General features: G+C 43.7%; 1 protein-coding gene across 5 annotated transcripts in view; it reads left to right on the top strand.

Annotated features, from left to right (window-relative positions):
- The window catches only part of LOC105017006 (inositol 1,4,5-trisphosphate receptor type 1), a 111,321-nt gene that overhangs the window by 59,650 nt on the left and 24,344 nt on the right, over positions 1-27,327 (top strand). For 3 of the 5 annotated variants that reach the window (XM_029114134.2, XM_029114135.2, XM_029114138.2), the window contains 8 exons: positions 3,293-3,340; positions 5,379-5,514; positions 10,015-10,202; positions 22,828-23,011; positions 23,172-23,422; positions 24,451-24,651; positions 25,079-25,189; positions 26,754-26,849. In XM_029114134.2, coding sequence (XP_028969967.2) covers positions 3,293-3,340; positions 5,379-5,514; positions 10,015-10,202; positions 22,828-23,011; positions 23,172-23,422; positions 24,451-24,651; positions 25,079-25,189; positions 26,754-26,849 — 1,215 coding nt within the window. The remainder of the gene's footprint in view (positions 1-3,292; positions 3,341-5,378; positions 5,515-10,014; positions 10,203-22,827; positions 23,012-23,171; positions 23,423-24,450; positions 24,652-25,078; positions 25,190-26,753; positions 26,850-27,327) is intronic. The other 2 variants (XM_029114137.2, XM_029114136.2) reach the window with 1 other exon arrangement.

The raw sequence follows: 27,327 nt of genomic DNA, 5'->3' as shown, positions 1-27,327 counted from the left end.
AGACCTGAGAGACTTAAAAAAACACTCCGGAACCTGCAACTATCCTTCTGGGACGATCTCCTGTGGATAGATGTGACCAAATTAAAGTTTTTTGGTAACTTTCTTGATTTGTACATAAAAACTAAATGAAGCCTTCAGAGAAAAAACACCTTCCTCACTGTCAAACATGGAGGATTTACAGTGATATTTTAGGGTTTCCTTGCTGCCTCTGGCACTGGGTGCCTTGAACATGTGCATGACATCATGAAATTAGGAGAATACAAAGGTATTTTGGTGGGCCATGTCGAACCCATGTCAGAGGGCCCTGTCGGACCCATGTCAGAGGGCCCTGTCGGACCCATGTCAGAGGGCCCTGTCGGACCCATGTCAGAGGGCCCTGTCGGACCCATGTCAGAGGGCCCTGTCGATCCCATGTCAGAGGGCCCTGTCGAACCCATGTCAGAGGGCCTAAGCCTTGTTTCTAGGCCAAACTGCCTACAGGAGCCTCATCCATGGCTATAGGAAGTGCTTTATTGCAGTTATTATAGCCAAAAGATGTGCTATAAATATTGAGTTTAGGTAGTCAATTATTTTGTCTGTGCCATTTCTGTTTATCTTCTGATTTGATAACATTATATATTAGGCCCTGAAACCAAAACAACTTACGATGCTTCGGTTAATTTCAGTGTATGTTTTGCGACAGTGCAAGTTATTTAAAGAAAGTGCCTGTCCACACCGTATTGGATATACAGGAGAACATTTATTTATAGTTGATAATGAACGGATCACCATTTCAGCCTAACACACACACTCCTCTATCCCTGTGGTTTGAAGTCTTCCCTCAGGGCCATGTGTTCCTCCCGTCATGTGACCTTGTTTCAGGGGGACCTGAGATTGTTCTGGCAGATAGAGCCACTGTGTTGTGTTGTGCTATTCAATATTGTGTTGGGGGACAGATGGGTGCTTTAAGCTCCTCTGTGTCACTAGTTCAGTGTCCTGGTTTTCTCTAAGCCCTGTTATGTAACCCCTCCCTCCCCCCTACACCACTGAGACAACTCCCTCCATCCACCCCTCCCTTCCATTTGAATGTTTTCGCTTATTTTGTTTTCAATGTTATTTACTGTAGTTGGAGCCTGGTCCTATACCTAAAACGTCTAGCTAATCTACAGTAGACGGTATTCAGCCCCCAGTAATGTTTCGTATGTGAAAATGAATTGTATTGGGATTATTTTCTTGTATTTAACATCAAATACCACACTTTGAATATACAAGCATTGTTTTAATGTTAAACAAAGATTGAATATACATACATACACTACCATTCAAAGGTAAGAAAAAAAATGTCCATTTAAGATAACCTCAAATTGATCTGAAATACCGTGTAGACATGTTGTAAATGACTGTTGTACTGTAGCTGTAAACGGCAGATCTTTTATGGAAAATCTATGTAGGTGTACAGAGGCCCATTATCAGCAACCATCAGTCCTGTGTTCCACTGGCATGTTGTGTTTGCTAATCCAAGTTTATCATTTTAAAAGGCTAATTGATCATTAAAGAACTTTTGCGATTATGTTGGCACCACTGAAAACTGTTGGGCTGATTAAATAAGCAATAAAACTGGCCTTTAGACTAGTTCAGTATCTCCAGCATTTGTGGGTTCCATTACAGGCCCAAAATGTCCAGAAACAAAGAACTTCTGAAACTCATCAGTCTATTCTTGTTCAATGAAATGCTTTAAGAAAAGGCTATTCCATGCAAGAAATTGCCAAGAAACTGAAGATCTCGTAGTACTCCCTTTACAGAACAGCGTGAACTGTCAGGGTGAAATGTCTCTAACCAGAAGAGAAAGAGGAGTGGGTAGGCCTGGTGCACAACTGAGCAGGAGGACAAATACATTAGAGTGTCTGGTTTGAGAAACAGACACTTCACAAGTCCTAACCTGGCAGCTTCATTAAATAGTACCCACAAAACACCAGCCTCAACCTCAACAGTGAATAGGCGATTCCGGGATGCTGGCATTCAAATCAGAGTTGCAAAGAAAAAGTTATATCTCAGACTGGCCAATAAAAAGAAAAGATTAAGGACACAGACACTGGACAGAGGAAGAACTCTGAACACACTACTGTTCAAAAGTTTGGGGTCACTTAAAATGTACCATGACATGATTTTAAATAACAATTGTGTCCTTCAGACTTTGCTTTTATCAAAGAATCATCCATTTGCAACAAGTACAGCCTTGTGGACCATTAGCATTCTAGTTGTCAATTTGTTGAGGGAATCTGAAGAGATTTCACCCCATGCTTCCTGAAGCGCCTCCCATAAGTTGGGCACTTCTCATGTGCCCATCAAGCCACTTACATTTCTGGGCACTCTTAAGGAATGCGATCACTCCATTTTGCAATACCATGTGTATAATGTGTCTATGTACAGTATATATGTATGTGTGTATATGTACATATACATATTGGACATCGGGTTCCTTCCTGTTTTTTGTTGTTATTTTTAAAGCCATTACATGTGTACTGGAGGCTGAGGCTGAGACTACTGAGCCACCCTAGGCCACAGATTTTTGACTCCCTCCATCTTGAACTCAACCCTGTCAAATCGTCCAGTCTGGCAATGAAGAGCCTCCCTATAACATGTTTCATGTCATCATCATGCTTTATTAATGTTTATCTGGGTGTAGGGGATGTTCAAAGCTTGAGATTTTTTCTAACCCCGTTTATGAAAGCTCTTTAGTCTTCATGATGTGGTGGCATGGATATATTTGGATATTTGGTGGATTTATTTAGGTATCAATACTGAATTGTGATGATTCTTGTGTAACACAAAGCAGAAGCGACATGAGTGCCTTTTCAAATACATAGCGGAATTGTATGTAAATTAATGTTTGCTTATTTCTGTAAAAGGGAAATGGTCTGTTTGACATAGAACATAATCGTAGTTGATGTTATTGTGCTTCATTTCAGGAATAAAGTAGGTTTATGGCTTACGTTACAAAGCGACACTTATATGCTTATCTTCCACACCCTGCACTTCCTGATTGATAGTCATCATCACCGCTGCAGACCCCGCCCTTTGCTTTGGCATCTTCCCATCAACCACACTGTCCTGCTCTAGTCTACAGCGAATGGCATGGCATAACCCTACGGCTGCCGTTTTGCATGTTGCCCAAAATTCATTCAATGAGCAATAATAAGTGAATGACAATCAGTTTCTGTGTTTTATCATAACAATTATGCTGCATTAGGACTAACTCTGTGTTTGTTTCTGTTGGCCTGCTGTGCTTTGCTAACCCACTTCACTGCACCAGCAGCTGGATCTCAACCAGCCACAGAAAATACTTGACGACAAGAGGAGGGTAGGTATTAATCCTGACTGTAATATGAACATAAACATCAGTTTTGAATCTTGTCTAAAACCGGTAGAGGACCCACACATGAACCTGACTATAAACCTGAGGTATATTACCAGAGATGGGAGTAGTGGCGTTGACTGTAATATGACCATTAACCTGAGGTATATTACCAGTGATGGGAGTAGTGGCGTTGACTGTAATATGACCATTAACCTGAGGTATATTACCAGAGATGGGAGTAGTGGCGTTGACTGTAATATGACCATTAACCTGAGGTATATTACCAGTGATGGGAGTAGTGGCGTTGACTGTAATATGACCATTAACCTGAGGTATATTACTAGAGATGGGAGTAGTGGCGTTGACTGTAATATGACCATTAACCTGAGGTATATTACCAGAGATGGGAGTAGTGGCGTTGACTGTAATATGACCATTAACCTGAGGTATATTACTAGAGATGGGAGTAGTGCCGTTGACTGTTATATGACCATTAACCTAAACTATATTATCAGAGGTATAAATACTGGCCATGGCGGTAACATGACCACCAACCCCTAGCGTTGAACCTTACCCTAACAGAAACCACAGCACTCCCTTTATCATCATGACTGACCTCTGAGATTTCCAGATTTTCCAGTCTTTACACAGTTATGGTTAGCTGACCTCTTGATTCCCATCATATAATCACGGTTGGGTTATAGTAGGTTGTATGTGTGGAATGGATAAGCACCAGTTAAGCTTGTATTTCAGTGGCTTTCTCTCAGCAGTTGGTTAGTGTCCCAACATGCCTGATATGGTGGCGCTGCTACCAGTCAAACCAACCTATACAACATACGCAGCGTTGCCCCTTCCCGACTAAAAAAATAGCGGGTGTGAAGGGCAACGATGTGAGTTCATGTTTGTAGAGTGTGATTGGATGATTGGCTCTTGATGTGTGATTGTGCAGCTTGTTTTATGCACTATCCATTCATCCACCTCCTGCCAATGACTGATAAGGCTCTATTCTCTGCACTGCGTGGGTTAGCTAATCTCTGCTAGGGTGAGCATTACCATGGTAGCAAGACTTGTCTAATGTCGCTCTCATTCTCAAATGCACGCCCACGGCTGACTAACGTGCACACACACACACACACACTCCTTTTCCCTCAGTCGCTCCCATGGGAGGTCTGTCAGGTAACGGTGCAAGCTGCGGTTGCTGTGGTGATGGCGGAGTCGTGCTGACTCCTATAGGTGGCTGGATGAGTCATGGCGACAGCGGGGGAGGGAGCGCTGGCTGGCTGGCTGGCCTGTCTGAAAGCAGCTAGGACCCAATGTCCTAAAGCTGAGGAGGCCGGATCAACACTATGTCTTCATCCTTGTCCAACGACACTACCCAGAAGCAGTGCAGTTAATGTAGTGTTTTTTTATATTTGGCCTGGTCTGGCCACGGCTGGTACCTCACATCACTTCCTTATTCAAACCACTTGAATCTTTTCAAGTTGGCTTCATTTGGCACAGTGGTTTATATACGGAGCACATAACTGACACTGTATAATATATTCCCACTTAAGTCTCATCTCTTACATCATCTCACTAATACAGGATTTCCCAATTGTTTTGGTTATAATTCCCGGGCATTAGCCATATAAAAGAATATAGAATTGCTAAAAAAAAATATATATATATATATTCAATCTGCTATGAAGATGGTGTCAAATATTCTTGCCCACGGCTTTGACAAAATGTAGCCCATTGCTGTACCTTTTTGAAAATAAATGATGCATTGTTACAAATTATTTTATTATCAGGCAATCAGTCTCTTAAAATTTGCAACCAGAAGCCACACTCTAATATAGATCCAGGTACCTTTTGAGGAAACTGGTTTAATTAATCTATTTCTTTACCTATTTCTCTGTATGTGTGTGCGCGTGTGTGTGTTTTCAAGGTTCAGCCTTTATCTTGGCTCATGTCTCAATAGACATCTCACCATGTGGGCCACGACGCAGAATAGTTTGGGAACTCCTGCATTAACACCTCATCCATTTTCCTCTTTCTAAAGGGTGAAGCGCTAAGGCAGATTCTGGTTAACCGTTACTATGGTAACTTCCATAGTAGGAGTGGTGGGCGGAGGGACAGCCTGACGGCCTTTAGCAATGGTGCCCTGGTTCCGGTTGGGCCTGGGAAGAGCCAATCAGGTAAGCGCACTACTCTGACTCTTGGTTTAGTGTCTATATAATATATCTTTATTTTTCATATTCTCTGTATCCTCTCCTCTTTATCATCTCCTGTCTGTCTCTCTCTGTCTGTCTGTCTGTCTGTCTGTCTCTGTCTGTCTCCCTTTCTGTCTGTCATCGCATCTGTCTGTCTGTGCAATATGTCTGTCTTTCTACACATACATACAAACACACAAAAAGTTATTGAGAATGCATTTGTCGCTAGAGCAATGTACTGTTACGGCCTGTTTGAAATCCTCCCTCATTCTTCCAGTCCACGAAAAGCAGTGTCCTGAGTCAGTGGTTAGAGACATGTAGCACTCACACAGGTCATCATGACAGTGTTCTCCCCACAACAATGCATCTGTCAAACTACTACATTTTAAAATTACACCAATCTGCATGGTGTCATTACCGACGGCAATAACTGCCCTCTACTCACTTTACACCAACCACTGTTTACTCATTCCTCACTTTACACCATTCACTGTTAACTCACTACTCACTTTACACTAAACACCAACCTCCACAATGCGTCTGTGAAAGCACTACATTTTCAGATTAGGTCACTGGTCGGTCTCATCGCTGATGGCGATGGGTCCATGTAATGTGGTGTCCTGTTGCAGTCAAAATAACTTGGACCTCAGCTCATACAAAACTGTGGAGATGGTTGTTGACTTCAGGAAACTGCTTCCATGTATACCGCTCAACGTTTAGTTCTGCCGAATCCTTTAGATTTCTATGGATGATCGTACCCACAATGTATGGACGATCGTACCCACAATGTATGGACGATCGTACCCACAATCTCAGGTGACCAGACAACAGCACAGTCTACCTGCTGCAGAGGTCAACTGGAACCCATTGCACAGTCCACAGAAAGGCTCATTTTCCACCTGTTAACGTCTTTCGTGACTCGAGGGCAAGGAGGCGTACAGAAGAGATCCTTGATGACCCCTCCAACTCCCTTTCCCAAGTCATCCAAAAATGGCCCTCCTGTAGATGTCTACATCAACTGACAATCCATGTTGTATACTAGCTAAACATATCCTGCTCTCTTATATGCTCACCACCCATGGTGTAGTGGTATATGACTGAGCACAGTCATGGTGTAGTGGTATATGACTGAGCACATAATCATGGTCTAGTGGTAAATGACTGAGCACATAATCATGGTGTAGTGGTATATGACTGAGCACATAATCATGGTGTAGTGGTATATGACTGAGCACAGTCATGGTGTAGTGGTATATGACTGAGCACATAATCATGGTCTAGTGGTATTTGACTGAGCACAGTCATGGTGTAGTGGTATATGACTGAGCACATAATCATGTTGTAGTGGTATATGACTGAGCACAGTCATGGTCTAGTGGTATATGACTGAGCACATAATCATGGTGTAGTGGTATATGACTGAGCACAGTCATGTTGTAGTGGTATATGACTGAGCACATAATCATGGTGTAGTGGTATATGACTGAGCACAGTCATGGTCTAGTGGTATATGACTGAGCACATAATCATGGTGTAGTGATATATGACTGAGCACATAATCATGGTGTAGTGGTATATAACTGAGCACAGTCATGGTGTTGTGGTATATAACTGAGCACAGTCATGGTGTTGTGGTATATGACTGAGCACATAATCATGGTGTAGTGATATGACTGAGCACATAATCAAGAACTTTTTTTTACTGATTGCACCCACTGTTTTTATTCAAAATGACAAGGTTATTTCTCTATCCAAAATCTACAGCTACAACATTTAGTGGAAAGTGAAACTTTGGTAAAGGCCACGATAAGGATGCATCCTATAAGAGTTTATTATTTCTATGATTTGCTAACACTCACCAAATTTGTAGATTGTATTTTAATGTATCTCTCTCTTTATACAGTATGGCAGTATATGTGCCATGGCGTCAGGCTGTACATTCATATCGTGTGAACTCTTCGTAACAGTAATATCTAAGTTCATATGTTCATGTCAATCAGTGTACTAGTACTGTTAGAACCCTTGTGCCAATTAGTAGATAACAAAAACCTACTTCCTGGTTACCACATATAACATAATGTCTCCAATGCAAACCCAGGCGCTGCTTGGCAACCCTCCAGCCAATAGGAAGTTTGATCCAATTCTGGCTGTTGCTAGGCAATGTACAGCTACTTCCTGTGGAAACGGCCTCCTGGTTGCACCTGTTGCAGAAACGAGAGCCTGGCCATATTACGTGTGTGTCTGTGTATTAACCACAGTTCAAGGCTGCCAAGGGCATTATCAATGATACCGTTGTTAATCACTGAAAGAGGCGGAGTTTTTCAACCTTTTTATATTCTCAAAGGATTGCCCCTCTTGATACCTTCTTAGCAAATAACATGGTTTATTGAAAATGTGGCTAAAACCTGCATTTACTTTTTAATATTTACATATTCATAGTACATGTTTAATGTCAGTGTATTTCACATTGAAATGTACTTGGTGAATGTGATTGTCTGGATGATTGCTCCGTTTTATTTTCTCCTTTTATTGTTTTAGGAAGATGTCCTTAGATGACCGTGGTAGAAAGATGTCCTTAAATGACTGTTTTAGGAAGATGTCCTTAGATGACTGTGGTAGAAAGATGTCCTTAAATGACTGTTTTAGAAAGATGTCCTTATATAACAGGGTAGGAAGATGTCCTTGGAGGACTATACAGGAAAATGTTGTTAGATGACTGTCGTAGAAAGATGTGCTTTAATAACTATTTTAGAAAGATGCCTTTGTAGGTATACAGTGGATATAAAAAGTATACACACCCCTGTTAAAATGGCAGGTTTTTGTGATGAAAAAGATTGAGACAAAGATAAATCATGTCAGATCTTTTTCCACTTTTAATATGACCTATAATGTCAACAATTCAATGGAAAAACAAACTGAAATCTTTGAGGTGGGAAAAATACAAAATAAAAACCTTACAATAACCTGGTTGCATAAGTGTGCTTTGCATAAGTGTGCTTATAACTGGGGATGTGGCTGTGTTCAGAAATAACCAATCACATTCACTCTAAATAGAAATCATTACACACCTGCCATCATTTAAAGTGACTCTGATTAATCACAAATACATTTCAGCTGTTCTAGTGGGATTTTCCTGACATTTTCTTAGTTGCATCTCACAGCAAAAGCCATGGTCCACAGAGAGCTTCCAAAGCATCAGAAGGATCTCATTGTTGAAAGATATCAGTCAGGAGGAGGGTACAAAAGAATTCCCAAGGCATTAGATATACCATGGAACACAGTGAAGACAGTCATCATCAAGTGGAGAAAATATGGCACAACAGAGACAGTACCAAGAACTGGATGTCCCTCCAAAATGGATGAAAAGATGAGAAAAAAACTGGTGAGGGAGGCTTCCAAGATGCCTACAGCAAAATTGAAGGAACTGCAGGAATTTCTGGCAAGTACTGGCTGTATGCTACATCTGACAACAATCTCCTGTATTCTTCATTTGAATGGGCTATGGGGTAGGGTGGCAAGACAGAAGCCTTTTCTTACAAAGAAAACAGCCAAGCCCGGCTGTAGTTTGCAAAAACAAACATCAAGTCTCCCTAAAGCATGTGGGAAAATGTGTTATGGTCTGATGAAACCAAGGTTGAACATTTGTGCAAAAAAAGGTTTGAATGTTTGGCGCAAAAACAACACTGCACATCACCCAAAGAAAACCATACCCACAGTGAAGCATGGTGGTGGCAGCATAATGGTTTGGGGCTATTTTTCTTCAGCTGGAACTGGGGCCTTAGTCAGGGTGGAGGGACTTATGAACTGTTCCAAATACCAGGCAATTTTGTCACAAAACCTTCAGGTGTCCGTTAGGAAGCTGAAGATGAAGAGGAAGTTCACCTTTCAGCATGACCCAAAGCACACATCCAAATCCACAAAAGCATGGCTTCACCAGAAGAAGATTAACGTTTTGGAATGGCCCAGCCAGAGCCAAGACCTGAATCCAATTGAACATCTGTTGGGTGATCTGAAGACGGCTGTGCACAGGCGATGTCCTGGCAATGTGACAGATTTGGAGCACTTTTGCAAAGAAGAGTGGGCAAATATTTCCACGTCAAGATGTGCCATGCTAATAGACTCCTACCTAAAAAGGCTGAGTGCTGTAATAAAATCAAAAGGTGCTTCAACAAAGTATTAGTTTAAGGGTGTGCACATTTATGCAACCAGGTTATTGTGAATTTGTATTTATTTTTTTCTGAAAGATTTCGGTTTGACCTCCATGGACTTTTTATGTCCATGGAGGTCTAGGTAGGAAAATGTCCTTAGATGACTGTGGTCAGAAGATCCTAACAGGTCCTAACATGACAGCAATAGAAAGATGTCTGTTGATGACTGAGGGAGACTGAGCTGGTCAAAGAATAGAAACTGTATTTATCCCAATGACTGATAACCAGGGAGAGCAACACTTCTAATCCTTTATACCTTAACCCCTACCCAACCTAGGTCTTGGTGGACCAGGGGCCCTTAGTCGAGGCGAGATGAGCCTGGCGGAGGTCCAGTGTCACCTGGACAAGGAGGGGGCCTCTGACCTGGTCATTGACCTGATCATGAACACCACCAGTGACCGTGTCTTCCAAGAGAGCATTCTATTGGCCATTGCCCTGCTGGAGGGCGGGAACACCACTATCCAGGTGAGTGAAATTTACTGATGGGAATTAACAATTTATAATAATGCAAACCTTATCCGGATAGTTTTATTTCCAAGATATCCCAGATTTTTGTGGGTGCTCTAATCTTAACCAATGCAAAATGTTACCAGTGCAGATTTCGCAAACTTGGTTACTGATTGATATTCCAATGTTTTTGTCAGTAGTCCATGACAAAAACATTGGAAGAACTGGTTCTCATTGTAGAACTGGTTCTATACTTCCCAAATCACAAATGCCGTCTGATGCAGCTTTTAGCGGAAAAATCTTTACACTACATTTAAAAGTTGTTTTATTGAAATCAGTTCCAAGATAAATAAGCTGTACTGAGTAACTTGTGACATTTAAGATATTGTTAAACAAACAAAAAATATTGCAAAATTTGATTAATTTAACCATTTAACCAACACTATGCTTGAGGTCTCCATAATTTCCATTTTACAAAAACACATATATTTAAAGAAATGACCGAGCAAACTGAACAAAGTTTGTGTTTGATCCTTCTAAGTATTGTTATATTATATATTTAGTGAATTATTTTAAATTTAATGTTTAATTGTTGAAAGTCCTTGTTCATGGAGTTTAATGTTTAACTTCACAAAAAAGGGTCTCATCATCACTCTGTTGATATGGAAATTACCCTTATGCTTTTCAAATGTCAAGGTGAGCTATATACTTGTGTGTTACAATGTAACAATGTGTGTTACAATATAGAAAAGTTCATTTGATCATTTCGAAACATTGTTTAATCAAATGTTAAAATTTTTCAAAATACACTTTTGGTTTTGTTATAGTGATTACCTACGCTTGTTTTCTTACCTGAATAGAAGTTGAGTGTAGATGAATTGCTTTGCAGTTGTTTAAACGTGGGCTTGAGGAGAAGATCACCACATCTCTTATTGACACTGATGAAGGAGAGGAACCGTGCAGCTTTTCAAATTGACAACAGAAGCCTGTCTAATTTCAGGGTGAAAAAATTCTAAAACACTGTGATTCCACTGCCAAAGCTGAAATATGTAATTTTTCCTATTACAATGCATACATTCTACATGTTATTTTTTCAATGTTAATTTCACTGCCAAATACAACACACATCATTGGTCCTAACACTTCACAGTAAATCATTGGATGAGGACAGCACCTGGGTTACTGTGAATTCAGGGAAAGGTGTATATAGGTAACAGCCTTCTCGTGCTCTGTACTAGGCAGCCATTTTACGCTAGTCCATACCCTCCCTCCCTGCATGACTCACCATGCCTCACAACACTGCTCTTCTTCCTCTGTCAGAGCGTCGCTAACTGTGAAGATTTCACAGTCTTCTTCTAACAGCCCCTTGCGACCAGGGGGAGGGATGGAACCGAAACTCTGCGGCACACGGCCGCTGCTCCATAAAGCTCTGTGGACTGACTGACTGCATCATTTTCTGTATTTTCTGTATGGAGCTACTGTACAGTACATGTCCAAAGTTTGTGCACGCTTACCCATTGGTACGCGTGTCCAAACTATGCAGTAACTTTTGACTGTTACTGTAAATGTCTGGATTTCATTTCTCCCCAATATTTTATATATTACTTTAGTTGTACATTTTCAGAGTCTATAATGGTTTAACTATATGACTACCACAGTGTATTATGATGCATCTAATTGGAACATTGTTGTGGCATACAAATCTAGAGCCAGATATTCCCCTCTACCCGGAGGAGCAATCCAAGACAGCTTCCTCCCCCAGCATCACGCACCACACAGAGCGGAAGACATCTTGTCCTGGGTTAAAATGTCATGTTCATAGCTTATAGAACCCAGCACTCATCACCAGGGGTTGCTTTGGAAACGCGCTGTTGCACACCTCTCCACTAACAGAAGAACATGTGTGTGGACGTGCGTGTGCGTTATGCGTATGTTCACTAGCCTGCTGCCTGTATGTGTGCCAGTCAGTCTGTACGTTTTGTCTGCCTGCCTTTTTCTCCCCTCTGTCTTTCTGCATCACTGTCTGCCTGCTCCTCTCTGTCTTCTTGTTCTTCCGTTAACGGGGGGCAGCTTGCATAATCACATTAGAGGTGAGAATGCCACTAGCAGATATCATGTCCTGGCTTCCCATGGCTGCAGCCTGTCTCCCTCCCTCCCTCCCTGTCTCTCTCCCTCCATCCCTCCCTGTCTGCTTCCCTCCCTGTCTCCCTCCCTCCCTCATTGTCTCCTTCCCTCCCTGTCTCCCTGTCTGCTTCTCTCCCTCCCTCCCTCATTGTCTCCCTCCCTCATTGTCTCCCTCCCTCATTGTCTCCTTCCCTCCCTGTCTGCTTCCCTCCCTGTCTGTCTGCCTGTCTGTCTGCCTGCTTCCCCTCTGTCTGCCTCCCTTCAGGTCTCCCTTTCTCTCTGTCTCCTTTTCTCCATGTCTGTCTGTCTGCCAATATACCTCCCTCCCTCCCTCCCTGCATCCCTGCCTACAGTACCTCCCTCACTGCATCCTACAGTACCTCCCTCCCTGCATCCCTGCCTACAGTACCTCCCTCCCTGCATCCCTGCCTACAGTACCTCCCTCACTGCATCCTACAGTACCTCCCTCCCTGCATCCCTGCCTACAGTACCTCCCTCCCTGCATCCCTGCCTACAGTACCTCCCTCGCTCCCTGCCTGCATCCCTGCCTACAGTACCTCCCTCCCTCCCTGCCTACAGTACCTCCCTCCCTCCCTGCATCCCTGCCTACAGTACCTCCCTCCCTCCCTCCCTCCCTGCCTACAGTACCTCCCTCCCTGCCTGCATCCCTGCCTACAGTACCTCCCTCCCTGCCTGCATCCCTGCCTACAGTACCTCCCTCCCTGCCTGCATCCCTGCCTACAGTACCTCCCTCCCTGCCTGCATCCCTGCCTACAGTACCTCCCTCCCTGCCTGCATCCCTGCCTACAGTACCTCCCTCCCTGCCTTCATCCCTGCCTACAGTACCCCCCTCCCTGCCTGCATCCCTGCCTACAGTACCTCCCTCCCTGCCTGCATCCCTGCCTACAGTACCTCCCTCCCTCCCTGCATCCCTGCCTACAGTACCTCCCTCCCTGCTTGTCTGGCTGCTGCAGATAGAGCTGAGTCTCACGTGACCAGTGTTACATAAGACCTGTGTGAATGAACAATGAGGAATGTCTCAGGCCTCCTCTCTTTCTCTCCCTCCGCCCAAACTGGGTCATGCTGGGCTTCTGGAAGTGGGGCAGTAGGGAGAGAGGGAGGGGTGGGAAAGGGACCTGGAGATTCTCTTTTCCCAACATCCTTTTTTTCATTCTGAAACACATTAAGAGCAGGGAAAACAGAATTATTGGCATTCACAGTTAATAAGGGTATTAATTCACATGACATCACATACTGTAACAGAACATGAAATCAAACCAATATGGTGGATTAGACATTTGCTTTCTGACTTAGTGATTAACAGCTCCACAAATTACTCTTTGGTGTCTGTATGCCTTTGTTTTATTTTCTCAGAAATCATATTGTGACCCAACTCTTGTTTTGCCTCTTAAGATTTGCTGGTGTATTAACCTTTTGTACTTTTTTCGTCGGGTACTTTTTCAGTAGAAGGGGATCTACTTTGAGGTGTCCTATATATTTATTGATGTGTTTCTAGCCCAGACAATTGTTCAGGTGGAATTCTTAGATCAGCAGCGTACAGTAACTCACATAACATGTTTAACATGACTTCTTGACCTACACCACATAGACATAAACCTATCACAATGTGTTTGTAAACATAAAAACAGGTGTAGACAGACAGTCAAATTCTTACTTTGGGGGCACTTTCAAAACTATGCAGAGTTATAAGCAAATGAGATAGAAATAGACAATAAATGTTTTTATTCCAGACGCCACAAAGGATTGTATACTGGTTTCTTGAGGGGCACAGTGGTTAAGTCACTGCCCCACTATTACCTCCGTCATTGCTCCTGCAGGGTCTGAATTCTCCTCCATTGGGTCTAGCCGTGGGCAAAGAAATTGGCCAGGACCATCTGGGTTTGAGGTGGTTGGCCTTAATGACGAGGGATAGTTGGTCTCGTAAAATAATAAATGCTCAGTAATAATATAGTATACATATGTATGTATTCCATATACAACACTGCTACAGCATATTGATAAAGCTTCTGGGATGGTAGTTTTCGACTTGCTGACTTGTTCCTGCAACCTGATAAACTAATACACCAGTAACTGTACTCCTAGTCACACTCCTTACTCCATTGTAAACTAATACTACAGTCACTGTACTCCTAGTCACACTGCTTACTCCATGATAAACTAATACTAGTGTCAGACTTCCTTGTCAGCCGCAGGTCATGAGGGAATGTCTGACCAGCTAAGTAACTCCACTTATTTTCTCTGATCAATCAACATCATTCACATAGCAAGATACCCTGATTGGTCCTTGTCTCCTCCATATGACACCCAGTACTTGGAGAGAGCATTATTTTCTCTTGGAGAGAGCATATTTTCACCTATGTTCTGAAACACACACACACACACACACACACTCTCATACAATCCAGCGACTTGTGACATTTTGAACAGCTGTTGGGCACCTGGTGCAAAACCGAAAGTCATGTTGCTCTGTTGGCTTCCAAGAAGTTGCCCTGAACTGGCTCCTCACAGGGGAACCTACAATGTGTTTGTTCTCGTATATACATGAGACAGAAAGGAAAAAGTCTGTTAGGCATGGTGAGTTTTCTCTCTGAATATTGGACCTGAGTTAGTGTTTGGAATATTTGACTGAAGACTGCAGTATTAATCTAGAATGTTAGGAGAATGGGCACATTCACCTGTCACCTGTACACTGTTGCAGAGAGGATAGAGGACGGAGTGGGTAGAGTGTACAAGGAAAAAGGAACAGGGAAGAAGAAGAAGAAAGAGGGAAGGGTTGAGGAAGAGATGAGACAAGAGTTTTTAGGGGAGCATATGAGAGGAGAATGCCAGGAAGTAGAAAACTTTAGTCTAGTTCAGTGGTGAGGGATGAGAAATAAAGGACATATCAGGGCAGAGAGAGGAGTAGGAGTGAGACAGTTCCTGTGTGTGGCGCTGCCTGACGAGAGAGAGGGAGGGAGAGGGAGAGGGAGGCAATGAGGGAGGGAGGGGAGAGGGAGGGAGCACGGGTATAAATAGCTGTTATATAACATCCCTTTGTTGATGCCAAGTAGTGGAACGGAAGGAGTGAAGGGAAAGCGCTGTGACCTTGTTTTTCTGAGCCACCCACCCCCGCCTCGCCTTGCTCCCAACTCTCATTACTCTGGGTTTGTCTCCATGGTTACAGACAGGCTCTCTGTTTACCCAACACTCCAGGGGGCTCCTAAGACTCCCCGTCCCTTGGCTCCCCTCGTTCCCTCCAGCCTCCTCCTAACCATGCCTTCATGCTCTACTCCTCCAGCCTCCTAACCATCCCTTCATGCTCCACTCCTCCACCCTCCTCCTAACCGTCCTTTCATGCTCTACTCCTCCACCCTCCTCCTAACCACCCCTTCATGCTCTACTCCTCCACCCTCCTCCTAACCACCCCTTCATGCTCTACTCCTCCACCCTCCTCCTAACCACCCCTTCATGCTCTACTCCTCCACCCTCCTCCTAACCATCCCTTCATGCTCTACTCCTCCAGCTTCCTCCTAACCACCCCTTCATGCTCTACTCCTCCACCCTCCTCCTAACCATCCCTTCATGCTCTACTCATCCAGCCTCCTAACCACCCCTTCATGCTCTACACCTCCACCCTCCTCCTAACCATCCCTTCATGCTCTACTCCTCCACCCTCCTCCTAACATACCTTCATGCTCTACTCCTCCACCCTCCTCCTAACCATCCCTTCATGCTCTACTCCTCCAGCTTCCTCCTAACCATCCCTTCATGCTCTACTCCTCCAGCTTCCTCCTAACCATCCCTTCATGCTCTACTCCTCCAGCCTCCTAACCACCCCTTCATGCTCTACTCCTCCAGCCTCCTAACCATCCCTTCATGCTCTACTCCTCCACCACCATGTCTTACTTAACATCCACAGCATCAATCTGTCCAGCGTCATCTCTGTTCCAGAGCGCATTTTCCAAGTCCCCTTAAAATACAGAAGCCTTTTTAATACTCCTGCCAACCACCAAGTACTTGCTTGGTACTTGCTTGCTTGTTGTTCCTTTAGAGACTGTATTCTTCTTTACTCTGAAAGGGAGACACTTGATAACATGCAGAAGAGAAGGAAAGGCCTTACTTCCACTGGCATACTTTTGCAGCTTACATGACGAGGCAGCAACTAGTGTGAACACATTCTGATGTCTGTGAGGAAGAGCCTTTTCTATAAGATGTCAGCCGCCTACCGAATTCCACTTAATAGAAAGGGCCTAAACCTCTTTAAAGTAGTCGTAGAAGAGAAGAGAGCCAGGAAGATAGACAGAGACTGATAACGACATAAAGAAAGGCTCTGATAGGAAGAAGTCAAAGAGGGACAAGACCGGGTGAGAGAGGGACAGACAAAGAGAGGGAGACTGACAGGGTGAGAGAAATAGAGGGAGAGAGATGGACAGGTAGTGTGAATTACTAAGATGAGTCATAGACTGTGACTGACAAGACAGGTGTTCAGCAGAGTCAGTGTATGTGATCATACTGGTCAGGTGTTCAGTAGAGGCAGTCTGTGTGATCAGACCGGTCGGGTGTTCAGTAGAGGCAGTCTGTTTGATCATACTGGTCAGGTGTTCAGTAGAGGCAGTCTGTGTGATCAGACCGGTCGGGTGTTCAGTAGAGGCAGTCTGTTTGATCATACTGGTCAGGTGTTCAGTAGAGGCAGTCTGTGTGATCAGACCGGTCGGGTGTTCAGTAGAGGCAGTCTGTTTGATCATACTGGTCAGGTGTTCAGTAGAGGCAGTCTGTGTGATCAGACTGGTCGGGTGTTCAGTAGAGTCAGTGTGTGTGATCAGACTGGTCAGGTGTTCAGTAGAGTCTGTGTATGTGATCAAACAGGTCGGGTGTTCAGTAGAATCTGTGTGCTGTCTGGTGACAGGTAGACTGTGCTGGTATGAGACCCTGCGTGTATTAACAGTGTTTTGCTGGTATGAGACCCTGTGTGTATGAAGTGTTTTGCTGGGGTTAATATTGTCCTTGATGACGCTGCAGGCATTATACATATCGTAGGCACAATGGAGAAGGAAAGTGTGCTGCTTCCAGAGAAACCAATGTGCAGTGTTTACCAGGCTCTGATGTGGTTTGGATATTTCATCTAGTGCCGAGCTGTGGTCCAGTGGTACCACTCCCGGGTCCACACACATTACTTCCCCCCAGAGACCAGGGTTCAGTACCTGTCTCTATCCCCATACCTGGCTTCCCCCCAGAGACCAGGGTTCAGTACCTTTCTCTATCCCCATACCTGGCTTCCCCCCAGAGACCAGGGTTCAGTACCTTTCTCTATCCCCATACCTGGCTTCCCCCCAGAGACCAGGGTTCAGTACCTGTCTCAATCCTTCACTTCTATTTCTGCTCTTGACTTGTATCTTTATTATTCCAACTGTCAATTAAAGCCTTGCAACAAAACAGAAAATGTAAGTGACAGTCCAATCTCCTTTATAAAAATGTTTTATTATCATCTGTGCTGACAATCTTTTATCAACCAGTATTTCTGTTGATAAAATATCCTGTAAATAGAGTAACAACTATTGTTAGGTTTTCCTATGCAAGTTTTGAAACCCTACCTTTAAATGTCTCATCCTTGTTTCATTTCACCTCACTTTCTGATGTCTCCCTATGCAACGTTTCTGTGGGTTTTCCGTTTAGTTTTCCTTTCTTCATGTATTTGGTATCCATGGTGGATATATGAATATCAGGGCTTATTTTCTACTTACTTGTCAACTTTCAGTGGAGACGCTTGGATTTCTTTCATAACCTTTTCAGAAAACCCATCTGTGTAGTTTTGGCTGTAGTTTGAGTGACAGTTTTGGGATTGGGGAACGTGTTGTGTGAGATGCGTGTGTTATGTAAGTGGTTTAGCTCTCCAGAGACGGGGGGTTGTGAAGAGCTCTTGTCTCCACTAGGATCAGTGTAATCGCTGTGTTTGTTGTCCCGGCCAAAGCCAAGTGTAGCCCCCTCCATGCACCCAAATTTCCACCCACGCCATTCTGTGGAACTGAGGGCCGGCGTTACATGAGCAGAGAGAGAGAGGGAGATGTGGCGAGAGAGACAAAGACAGGCCTGAACACCTCCCTCCCTCCCTAAAGGGTTGCCAGGTTGTGAAGTTCAGTTAATCCCTCGTGTCTGCCTCTCTGCAACATCCACTCTGTCATCAAGTTATTTATTGCGCTGGATCTTGGTGGACTTCACGCTGCCCCCCCCCCCCCCCCCCCCCACATTCCCCCACCCCCACTGTTAAAGGGTGTACGTGCAAGAGGCCTGGTGCATAGTGAAGCCAGGTGGCCTTCAGAAAACACGCTGAGATATTGAATTGGAGAGGAGAGGGGGTAACCAACCATGGCTTCGTATTTAAAATGGGGGGGCCACTTGTGAGTTATACATTGTGACTTTGACAATGACTTGAAATAAAGACAAACTATTTATTGAGGTCTAGTCAGCAGTATGTGAATCCCACCTATAAGATATTGCCGTCACGGGGCTCCAACTTTTTTGAATTTCATCTAACATTGTGAGCAACGTTGTCACTTTTAAGGAAAGTTTTATTTGGATGAATTTCCTGCACTGTTTTATGATTCCTCTCTCTCTCTCTGTGTGTGTGTGTGTGTGTGTGTGTGTGTGTGTGTGTGTGTGTGTGTGTGTGTGTGTGTGTGTGTGTGTGTGTGTGTGTGTGTGTGTGTGTGTGTGTGTGTGTGTGTGTGTGTGTGTGTGTGTGTGTGTGTGTGTGTGTGTGTGTGTGGTAGAGTATGTGTGTGTGTAGTAGAGTATGTGTCAGTGCCGTGGGATTATCTTGTGACAGTTAATGTTAATAAACCTGCTTACCAAGGTGGATTGGCACGTGACATTAGTCCTGCCAACACACCTTCTTCCATTCCACATCTCTTTTTTTTTTCCAATACCAAACATGTACTGTGTCTGTTTTGTTTACACTTTATTCAAGCCGATTAGAAGTTCGTTTTGTTCCCTCTCATTCCCTGACATACCCAAACACCAGCCCTACGGCACACACTACCACAGTGGAATAGAGGTCACGCCTAACCTGGAAAGAAGGCTAGTTATGCAACAAGCTTTGAGAGCTGGCCTAAATACCAGCAGATAGCACTTTATCTCACTCCCTCCCATACTGTTTATTGTTATTTGTTTGGATCCTGATTAGTGCCCGCTGAAGCAGAAACTATTATATATATATTTTTAAACATAGTAAATTACAAAACATTGATATGTCGATAGGCCAGAAGCTACATATGGCTTTATCAACATTATGGCTCTATGAACACTGTTTGCATTCGCTTTTTAGAGTTTGTGGCATATCTTGTAGGGTTTGTACGGGTATCTGCAAACAATTGGGATTCTCCAGGGAGATTTCTCATGAAAACCAGAAGAGAAGCAGTAATTTTGTCTTTGCTAAAGCAACAATGAAAAGCATCCCTGTTGTTAATGCATGCTCAGCCTGTGCAGTTCAAGGCAATGTGTGTCATAACTCCTGTTGACATGGAGTTCCTAGATATTTTTTTATGTATTTTGTTTCCTATTAATAACGATTAATATTAATTTCCTTGATCTGCAACACAACCAGGAGGACTTTGTACAGGGACAGCAACGAGTCTTTAGAGCCTGGTACTCTGGAGGTGTGGGCCAAGACCTCATGTCCCCCTAAGTCTAAATGAAGCAGGAGACAAGGAACATTTAGAGAGTGCATTCCTTAGATTTACAAGGATTTACAATGGAGAAGGAGAACTGACATTGCACAATAGAGAACTGACCCGGCAAAATAATATAGCAGCGTAAAACCTTGGGGCTGAGACGGGGGTCCAGTGACACTGTGGCCCTATACAAGGGCGGCCCTGGACAGGGCCCAACAGGCAGGAATTAAATCCACCTACATTGCGAAGCATCAGCCAAAGGGACACCAACCACAACCACCCTGAATGGGGGCCGAGTATTGCCAGCAGAGTTCACTCCAATTGCTCGAGGGGCACAACAGAGAGACAACTGCAAACCAGTGACTCCGTGCCGGATTGGCATTGGAGAGAGGGCATCCCAGTGGCAATGAGAGCCCGCATGGCAAGACAGCAAGGGTGGACAGTATCATGCCTTTCCATTCACCTTCACACCCCTGCGCCAGGCTGCACTTAATCATAGACCATGCTGTAGAGGTGAGACTTTAGTAGACACATTCCACAGTATTGAAGCACAGTATTGGAGAGAATGCCCTGCCTCCGGCTGTTTGTTTAGAAATTCTAGGTATGATGAGAAGGCCTGCATCTTGCCATCTTAGGTTACGTGTAGGTATGTATGGCAGGATTATTTCAGCGAGGTATGTAGGAGCAAGTCCATGTGTTGCTTTATAGGTTAATAATAAAACCTTAAAATCAGTCTTAGCTGATTTGTAAAGAGGCTAGTACTGGAGGAATGTGTCTACATTACATTTTAGTTCTGGTTAGGATTCTAGCAGCTGTGTTCAGTACTATTTGAAGTTTGTTTATTGATTTATCCCGATGACCGGAGAGAAGAGCATTGCAGTAATCTAATCTAGAAGTAACAAAAGCATGGATTAGATTTTCTGCGTCAGTTTATACAAAACGTTTCTGATTTTTGCAATGTTTTTGTTTTTGCCTTATCACCAATCTGCTTGCCTATTGTCCTGTACCCATCCCAGCCTTGTGCAGGTCTACAATTTTATCCCTGATGTCCTTACATAGCTCTCTGGTCTTGGCCATTGTGGAGAGGTTGGAGTCTGTTTGATTGAGTGTGTGGACAGGTGTCTTTTATACAGGTAACAAGTTCAAACATGTGCAGTTAATACAGGTAATGAGTGGAGAACAGGAGGGCTTCTTAAAGAAAAACTAACAGGTCTGTGAGACCCGGGATTCTTACTGGTTGGTAGGTGATCAATTAATTATGTCATGCAAAAATGTATTATTTAAAAATCTTACAATGTGATTTTCTGGATTTTGTGATTTTCTCTCACAGTTGAACTGTACCTATGATAAAAATTACAGACCTCTACATGCTTTGTAAGTAGGAAACACTGTCGATTTTGCAGGTTATCAAATACTTGTTCTCCCCACTGTATATAGTGAAAACAATAATGGGCCCAAAACCGAGCCTTGAGGAACACCAAGACATACCTTTGATTTGTCAGAGGACATGTCCTCCATACATACAAATTGATATCTTTCAGATAAATATGTTTTAAACCAGGCTAGAACGTGTCAAATATGGGTTTCCAATATGGGTTTCCAATCTCTCCAAGATAAGGGGGTGATCAGTAGGGTCAAAGGCAGCACTAAGATCAAGAGGCAACAGGACGGATGCGGGACCTTTGTCTGAGGCCATTAAAAGGTCATTTATCACCTTCACAAGATGTTGCAATACAAATGCAATTACAATCCAATTCCCATTCCTTAAATTTATTTATTTCAGCCAACCGTCACTAACCCCTCAGTCCATGAAGTACAACATAAGTGTCCTTCTCTGTATGTTGTATGTGTCCTGACAGTTCACTTATTCAGTGAGAATACTGTAGCATTGTCTTTGGTCAAATGCAATACTGCTTAGTCTCTTTAGAGCAAGCCTTACACTGATTGTCCCTCTCCTTCCCGTACCTCCTTACCTCTCTTCTTTCCCTCCCTCTCATTCCCTCTCTGTCTATGTAACTAGGTCAGGCTTCTCCCTCATGGGTAGCTTTTCAGCCTATGCAGTGTGACTGGGTCCTTCTGGTGTTGGTTTGGAGTGTCTCCTCTCCCTCCCTGTGGATTGAGACTAGATAACAGCCATTACATGACCAAAATAACACCCCCTGTGCTCTGGTGAAATAGGACTGCTCAGAACTCATTCCCATCAGTATTTAGAAAGTCCTCCCGTTTTGCTGGACACATGTGTACTGCTACAGGCATATTAATGAGCGTTGTGGGGGAAAAACGACTGACTTGGTGTGCATTCTTAGGGGGAAGTTTTACTGCTCTCTTCAGCTTTCCCAAATGTTTGGGGAGTTGTTGGGATGAGACAGGACTGTTGATACTGTTGGATATTATAAATATTAACAAGGCTTTAAAATATATCTAATTTAATTTCCAATGCAGCATACTGGCAGTATCATACCTTAAAAGCACTTACATGATAAGTACTTACCAGTAAGTACATGGTAGCACCTACGAGCTTGGAGGAGAATGCATTCACCGGCCAACAACCATGATTGAGTTTTCAGGCACCTTACCTACCACAAGACCGAAACAAGGCAAGGCAACCCTTGTCTTACATCAACCTCACTGATGGTGCCAATTAGAAAAAGTACTTGAAAGGCCTCTTGGTGTTATGTGTATATCTGCCATGCAGGAACAAAATCTCTGGTGTTACTTCTAAACAACAATTTCATCTATATTATTATATCATGATAGATTGGCATTTATGTGACATCCATACTTCCTAGTAACCTTTAGCTGTAAATAACATTCACTTCCCTTTAACCTTTGTTGTCTTTCTTTTCTACTAGCGGTCCTTCTTCAGCCGTTTGACGGAGGACAAAAAGTCGGAGAAGTTTTTCCGGGTTTTCTATGATCGGATGAAGCTGGCACAACTTGAGATCAAAGCCACAGTGACGGTCAACACCAGTGACCTCGGCAACAAGAAGAGGGATGACGACACCTCCGACAAGGACATTCCCATCCGCAAGAAAGGTCAGAGGTCAAACCAAATAAAATGTCAGCCTCTTTCATGGTTTGTTTTTTGGGTTTTGATTAAAGTCCATTTCTCTGAATAATACCTTCAGTACTTAGTTTGGTTCTTATGTATACACTTCGTGGGCAACTGACCTCCTCTACCTCCCTCGGTCTGCAGCCAAAGACTCTGCGGTGGTGACAGAGGAGGTGAGAGAGCAGCTGTTAGAGGCCTCGTCAGCCACTAAGAAGGCCTTCAACTCATATCGCCGGGAGGCGGACCCTGAGGACCACTTCTCTGCAGCGGACGGCACACCCAGTGCTGGGGACAAGGGCCAGGACGACGGAGAGATGAGCTTCATAATAGTCATCATGCAGCCCATCCTGCGCTTTCTCCAGTTGCTCTGTGAGAACCACAACCGAGATCTACAGGTCAGTGCACCACTGCTACACCTGGGTGAGCCCGCACAGACACTGTTGCTCCGGGCATACTGATTCAGAAGTGACGTTGCCGTGAATGTGTCAGCTACCCAGATCTTTTCGAGTCGTTCAGCGAAGAAATTAATTAAAAAAAACATTGAAGGTCATCAAGACGCTCATTTGCAGACCCTCTGCTAGCCATTCAAATGGACAATTCACTACAAAAATCACATTTTCTCTCAAGTCAGTAAAACGAGTTGTTCAAAAAGAATGAATCGTTTGTGAACTAGTTTCCACATGTTTGAGGTGTTTGCTGCAGCGTAGGCTACTTTTGGCGACAAACAGTTATTGTTGTATCAACAATTCTCTGTCCATCACCATTTTAGTCTACTGGAATGCCGAAATGATGCTAAAATTGAGATTTCAATGAAGCTGGAGGATTGTAGAATGTTGGTTTTTCAATGGCCTACCACCACTCGCCATTGCAGTGGTTCCTTCTTGAGTTCGGCACACAAAACCGAAGTAGGAAAAGCTCCAACAAGTGTTATAATTTCGATTAGGATGTGCACAAAGGCTCCCTTTTTAATGTGTTTTTTTCCCACCTCAGTTTTTTTCAAGAGACATTCAACCCAGCATAGCTGGCTATAAAATATTTTCAAATGTATTCATTCAGGCCCACATGCGAACCATAAAGATCCATGGTACGGATATTAATTTGTGTACTGTTACAGCCCAACGCACAATACAAAAATGCAGATAGAAAAATGTCCAACCTGTGCACTTAAGAATATAACCATGGCACTGTAAAGTAATTATTAAGTATGAAGTTTACCATTGTCTTTAGTAAGCAGTTGTCTAATGTCAGGTACGGTCTTAAGAAGTTTATCCTTGTCTGTGTTGTGGTCTAAGAGCCTTTCCACGTTGCTTCTAAAGGGCCGGGTATGGATTGCAGTCATGTTTTTCCTGATAGAGTTCTTAAAGGGTAAACCTTACCTTAAACATGGATTTATGTTGTCGCCACCTCCCTTGTCCTTCTCCAGAACTTCCTTCGCTGTCAGAACAATAAGAACAACTACAACCTGGTGTGTGAGACGCTGCAGTTCCTGGACTGTATCTGTGGTAGCACCACAGGAGGCCTGGGTCTGCTGGGTCTCTACATCAATGAGAAGAACGTGGCTCTCATCAACCAGACGGTGGAGAGCCTCACAGAGTACTGCCAGGGACCCTGCCACGAGAACCAGGTACTGTGATGGGACTTGGCCTTTAGAGCAAACATCAGGTTTTCATTTTGCTATGGATTTACTGTAGTAAAGCCTCCCTCTGAGCTAAGACTCCCTCTTTTGACTGCAGTGAAACTTGTTGCGTATACATTCTGTAAATTAAAAGAACTAGCAAATACAGATATATGGACTCTTGCCGTACGAACTAGCTACTAGCCTGAGTATGTTATGATCTTACTTGTCACAAACAGCCATCCTGTAGCTGCTTCTGTTTTCATATTTTCAATGGATGGGTTGAGTGGGTCCTGATACGCATACCTTGTATTTATTTTTTTTTTATTTTTTTTAACTTATCCTGTATCAAACCAGGTAAATTGAACCCAGTGACCTGGTGCTATCCTTTGCGGTTTTGTTTTTAAAATTAACTTAAGTTCTTGTTCCTATGAAGAACTGCATTGCTACCCACGAGTCCAACGGCATTGACATCATCATCGCCCTGATCCTGAATGACATCAACCCATTGGGGAAGAAGAGGATGGACCTGGTGCTAGAACTCAAGGTGAGGCCTCACTACTCAGTTGGACATCCTATAGAGGGAATAAGGGGAGGTCGACTGGGACTTAAAACTGGCCATAGTAGTAGTGGAACGTCATATAGCGTATGCTGCTGCTTTGAAACCGTGACCACTCTGTCTTCTTTGAGCCACTTCCTTTGCTGCGAAGTGCATTTTTACTCTGCTTTAGTTTTCTTTGGAAGGAGGAACTGAAACAGCTAAGAATATACACTGCTCTCTAGTTTTGTGTTTTGCTAGTGTCCTTGTCACTACCGGAAACATGAGGCCGTACCTGCAGCCCATTCAGGTTGCACAGGCAGTCCAGGCCCTCCAGAATGGCACATCCCTATGTGCCGTCACAAGAAGGTTGGCTGTGTCTCCGAGTACAGTCTCAAGAGCCTGGAGGAGATACCAGGACATGGGCTATTACACAAGGAGAGCTAGACAGAGCCATAGAAGGCTATCATTGCAGTAGCAGGAATGGTATCTGCTCCTTTGTGCAAGGAGGAACTGGAGCAGCACTGCCAGAGCCCCCCAAAATGACCTCCAGCGAGCTACTGGTGTGCAAGTTTGACCAAACTTTGACCAAACTCAGAAACAGACTTCATGAGGGTGGCATGAGGGCCAGGTGTCCTTTAGTGGGATCTGTGCTCACAGCCCAGCACCGTGCAGCCTGATTGGCATTTGCCAGAGAATCCCAGAATTGTCTGGTCCACCATTTGGCGTCCTGTTCTCTTTACAGATAAGAGCAGGTTCACACTGAGCACGTGAAAAGATCTGGGGATGTCCGGGGTGAACTTATGCTGCCTGAAACATCATCCAGCATGACCGATTTGGCAGTGGGTCAGTGATGGTCTGGAGAGGCATAATCCTTGGAGGGTTGCACAGACCTCCACATCCTAGCCAACAGTATCCTAACTGCTAAAATCCTCAGACCCATCAACCCATCGTCAGGTCAACGCCCGGCCTCATGTGGCCAGAGTGTGTAGACAGTTTCTGGATGATAAAGGGATTGATGCCATTGACCGGCTCTTACGTTCCCCAGACCTGAATCCAATTGAGAACCTCTGGGACTTTATGTATCAGTGCATCTGACGCTACCAAGTAGCGCCACAGACTGTCCAGGAGCTCACTGATGACCTGATCCGTTGTCAGGAGTGCAGGCAGGCACGTGGGGGGCATACACACTACTGAGTCACATTATGCCATGATGAAATTCACCCGAGTTGGAACAGCCTGTAATTTTACTTGTTTACTTAGATTTTCGGTGTGAGTTTGAAACCAGCGCTCAATCTGTTCATTTTGGTTTCCATTGACCGTTTTTATGTCATTTTTCTCTCTACTAATTACACAATGTATAGTAAAGATTTTGATCTATTTCCTTAATCGAGACCAGATTTAAGGGTTCCCTTAATTTTTTGGAGCTGTGTATTTTATCGTAACATATACCTTTTGGCTAAGATGTAATGGTTTTATATCATTGAACCATTCAGTCTTTATTTTTCTCTGTCCTCTCACTCTTTTTCACATATTTTTTTTTTATCAATCTATTTCCCTCTCTCTTTCTCAGAACAATGCCTCCAAGCTGTTGCTGGCTATCATGGAGAGTCGTCATGACAGTGAGAATGCAGAGAGAATCCTGTACAACATGAGACCCAAAGAGCTGGTGAGTCCCCACATGTCCATCCACATGCATCCCTAAATAACCACCCAACCCTACAGTGGATATAAAAAGTCTACACACCGCTGTTAAAATGCAAGGTTCTTGTGATGTAAAAGAATGAGACAAAGATAAATCAAGTCAGAACTTTTTCCACCTTTAATGGCCCACTAATATGGCCTGTAGCAATACACATGTGTCCAGCAAATGACCTATAATGTGAACAATTCAATTGCAAAACTAACTTTCTTAACTAATCTTTGAGGGGGAAACATTTAAATAAAAAAATCACAATAACCTGGTTGCATAAGTGTGCACACCCTTAAACTAATACTTTGTTGAAGCACCTTTTGATTTTATTACAGCACTCAGTCTTTTTGGGTAGGAGTCTATTAGCATGGCACATCTTGACGTGGCAATATTTGCCCACTCTTCTTTGCAAAAGCGCACCAAATCTGTCAGATTGCGAGGACATCTCCTGTGC

Source organism: Esox lucius, chromosome 17, assembly GCF_011004845.1.
Source record: "Esox lucius isolate fEsoLuc1 chromosome 17, fEsoLuc1.pri, whole genome shotgun sequence".
NCBI classification, from domain to species: domain Eukaryota; kingdom Metazoa; phylum Chordata; class Actinopteri; order Esociformes; family Esocidae; genus Esox; species Esox lucius.
The sequence above is the reverse complement of the archived record's forward strand: the minus strand, read 5'-3'. Positions and strand labels throughout refer to the sequence as shown.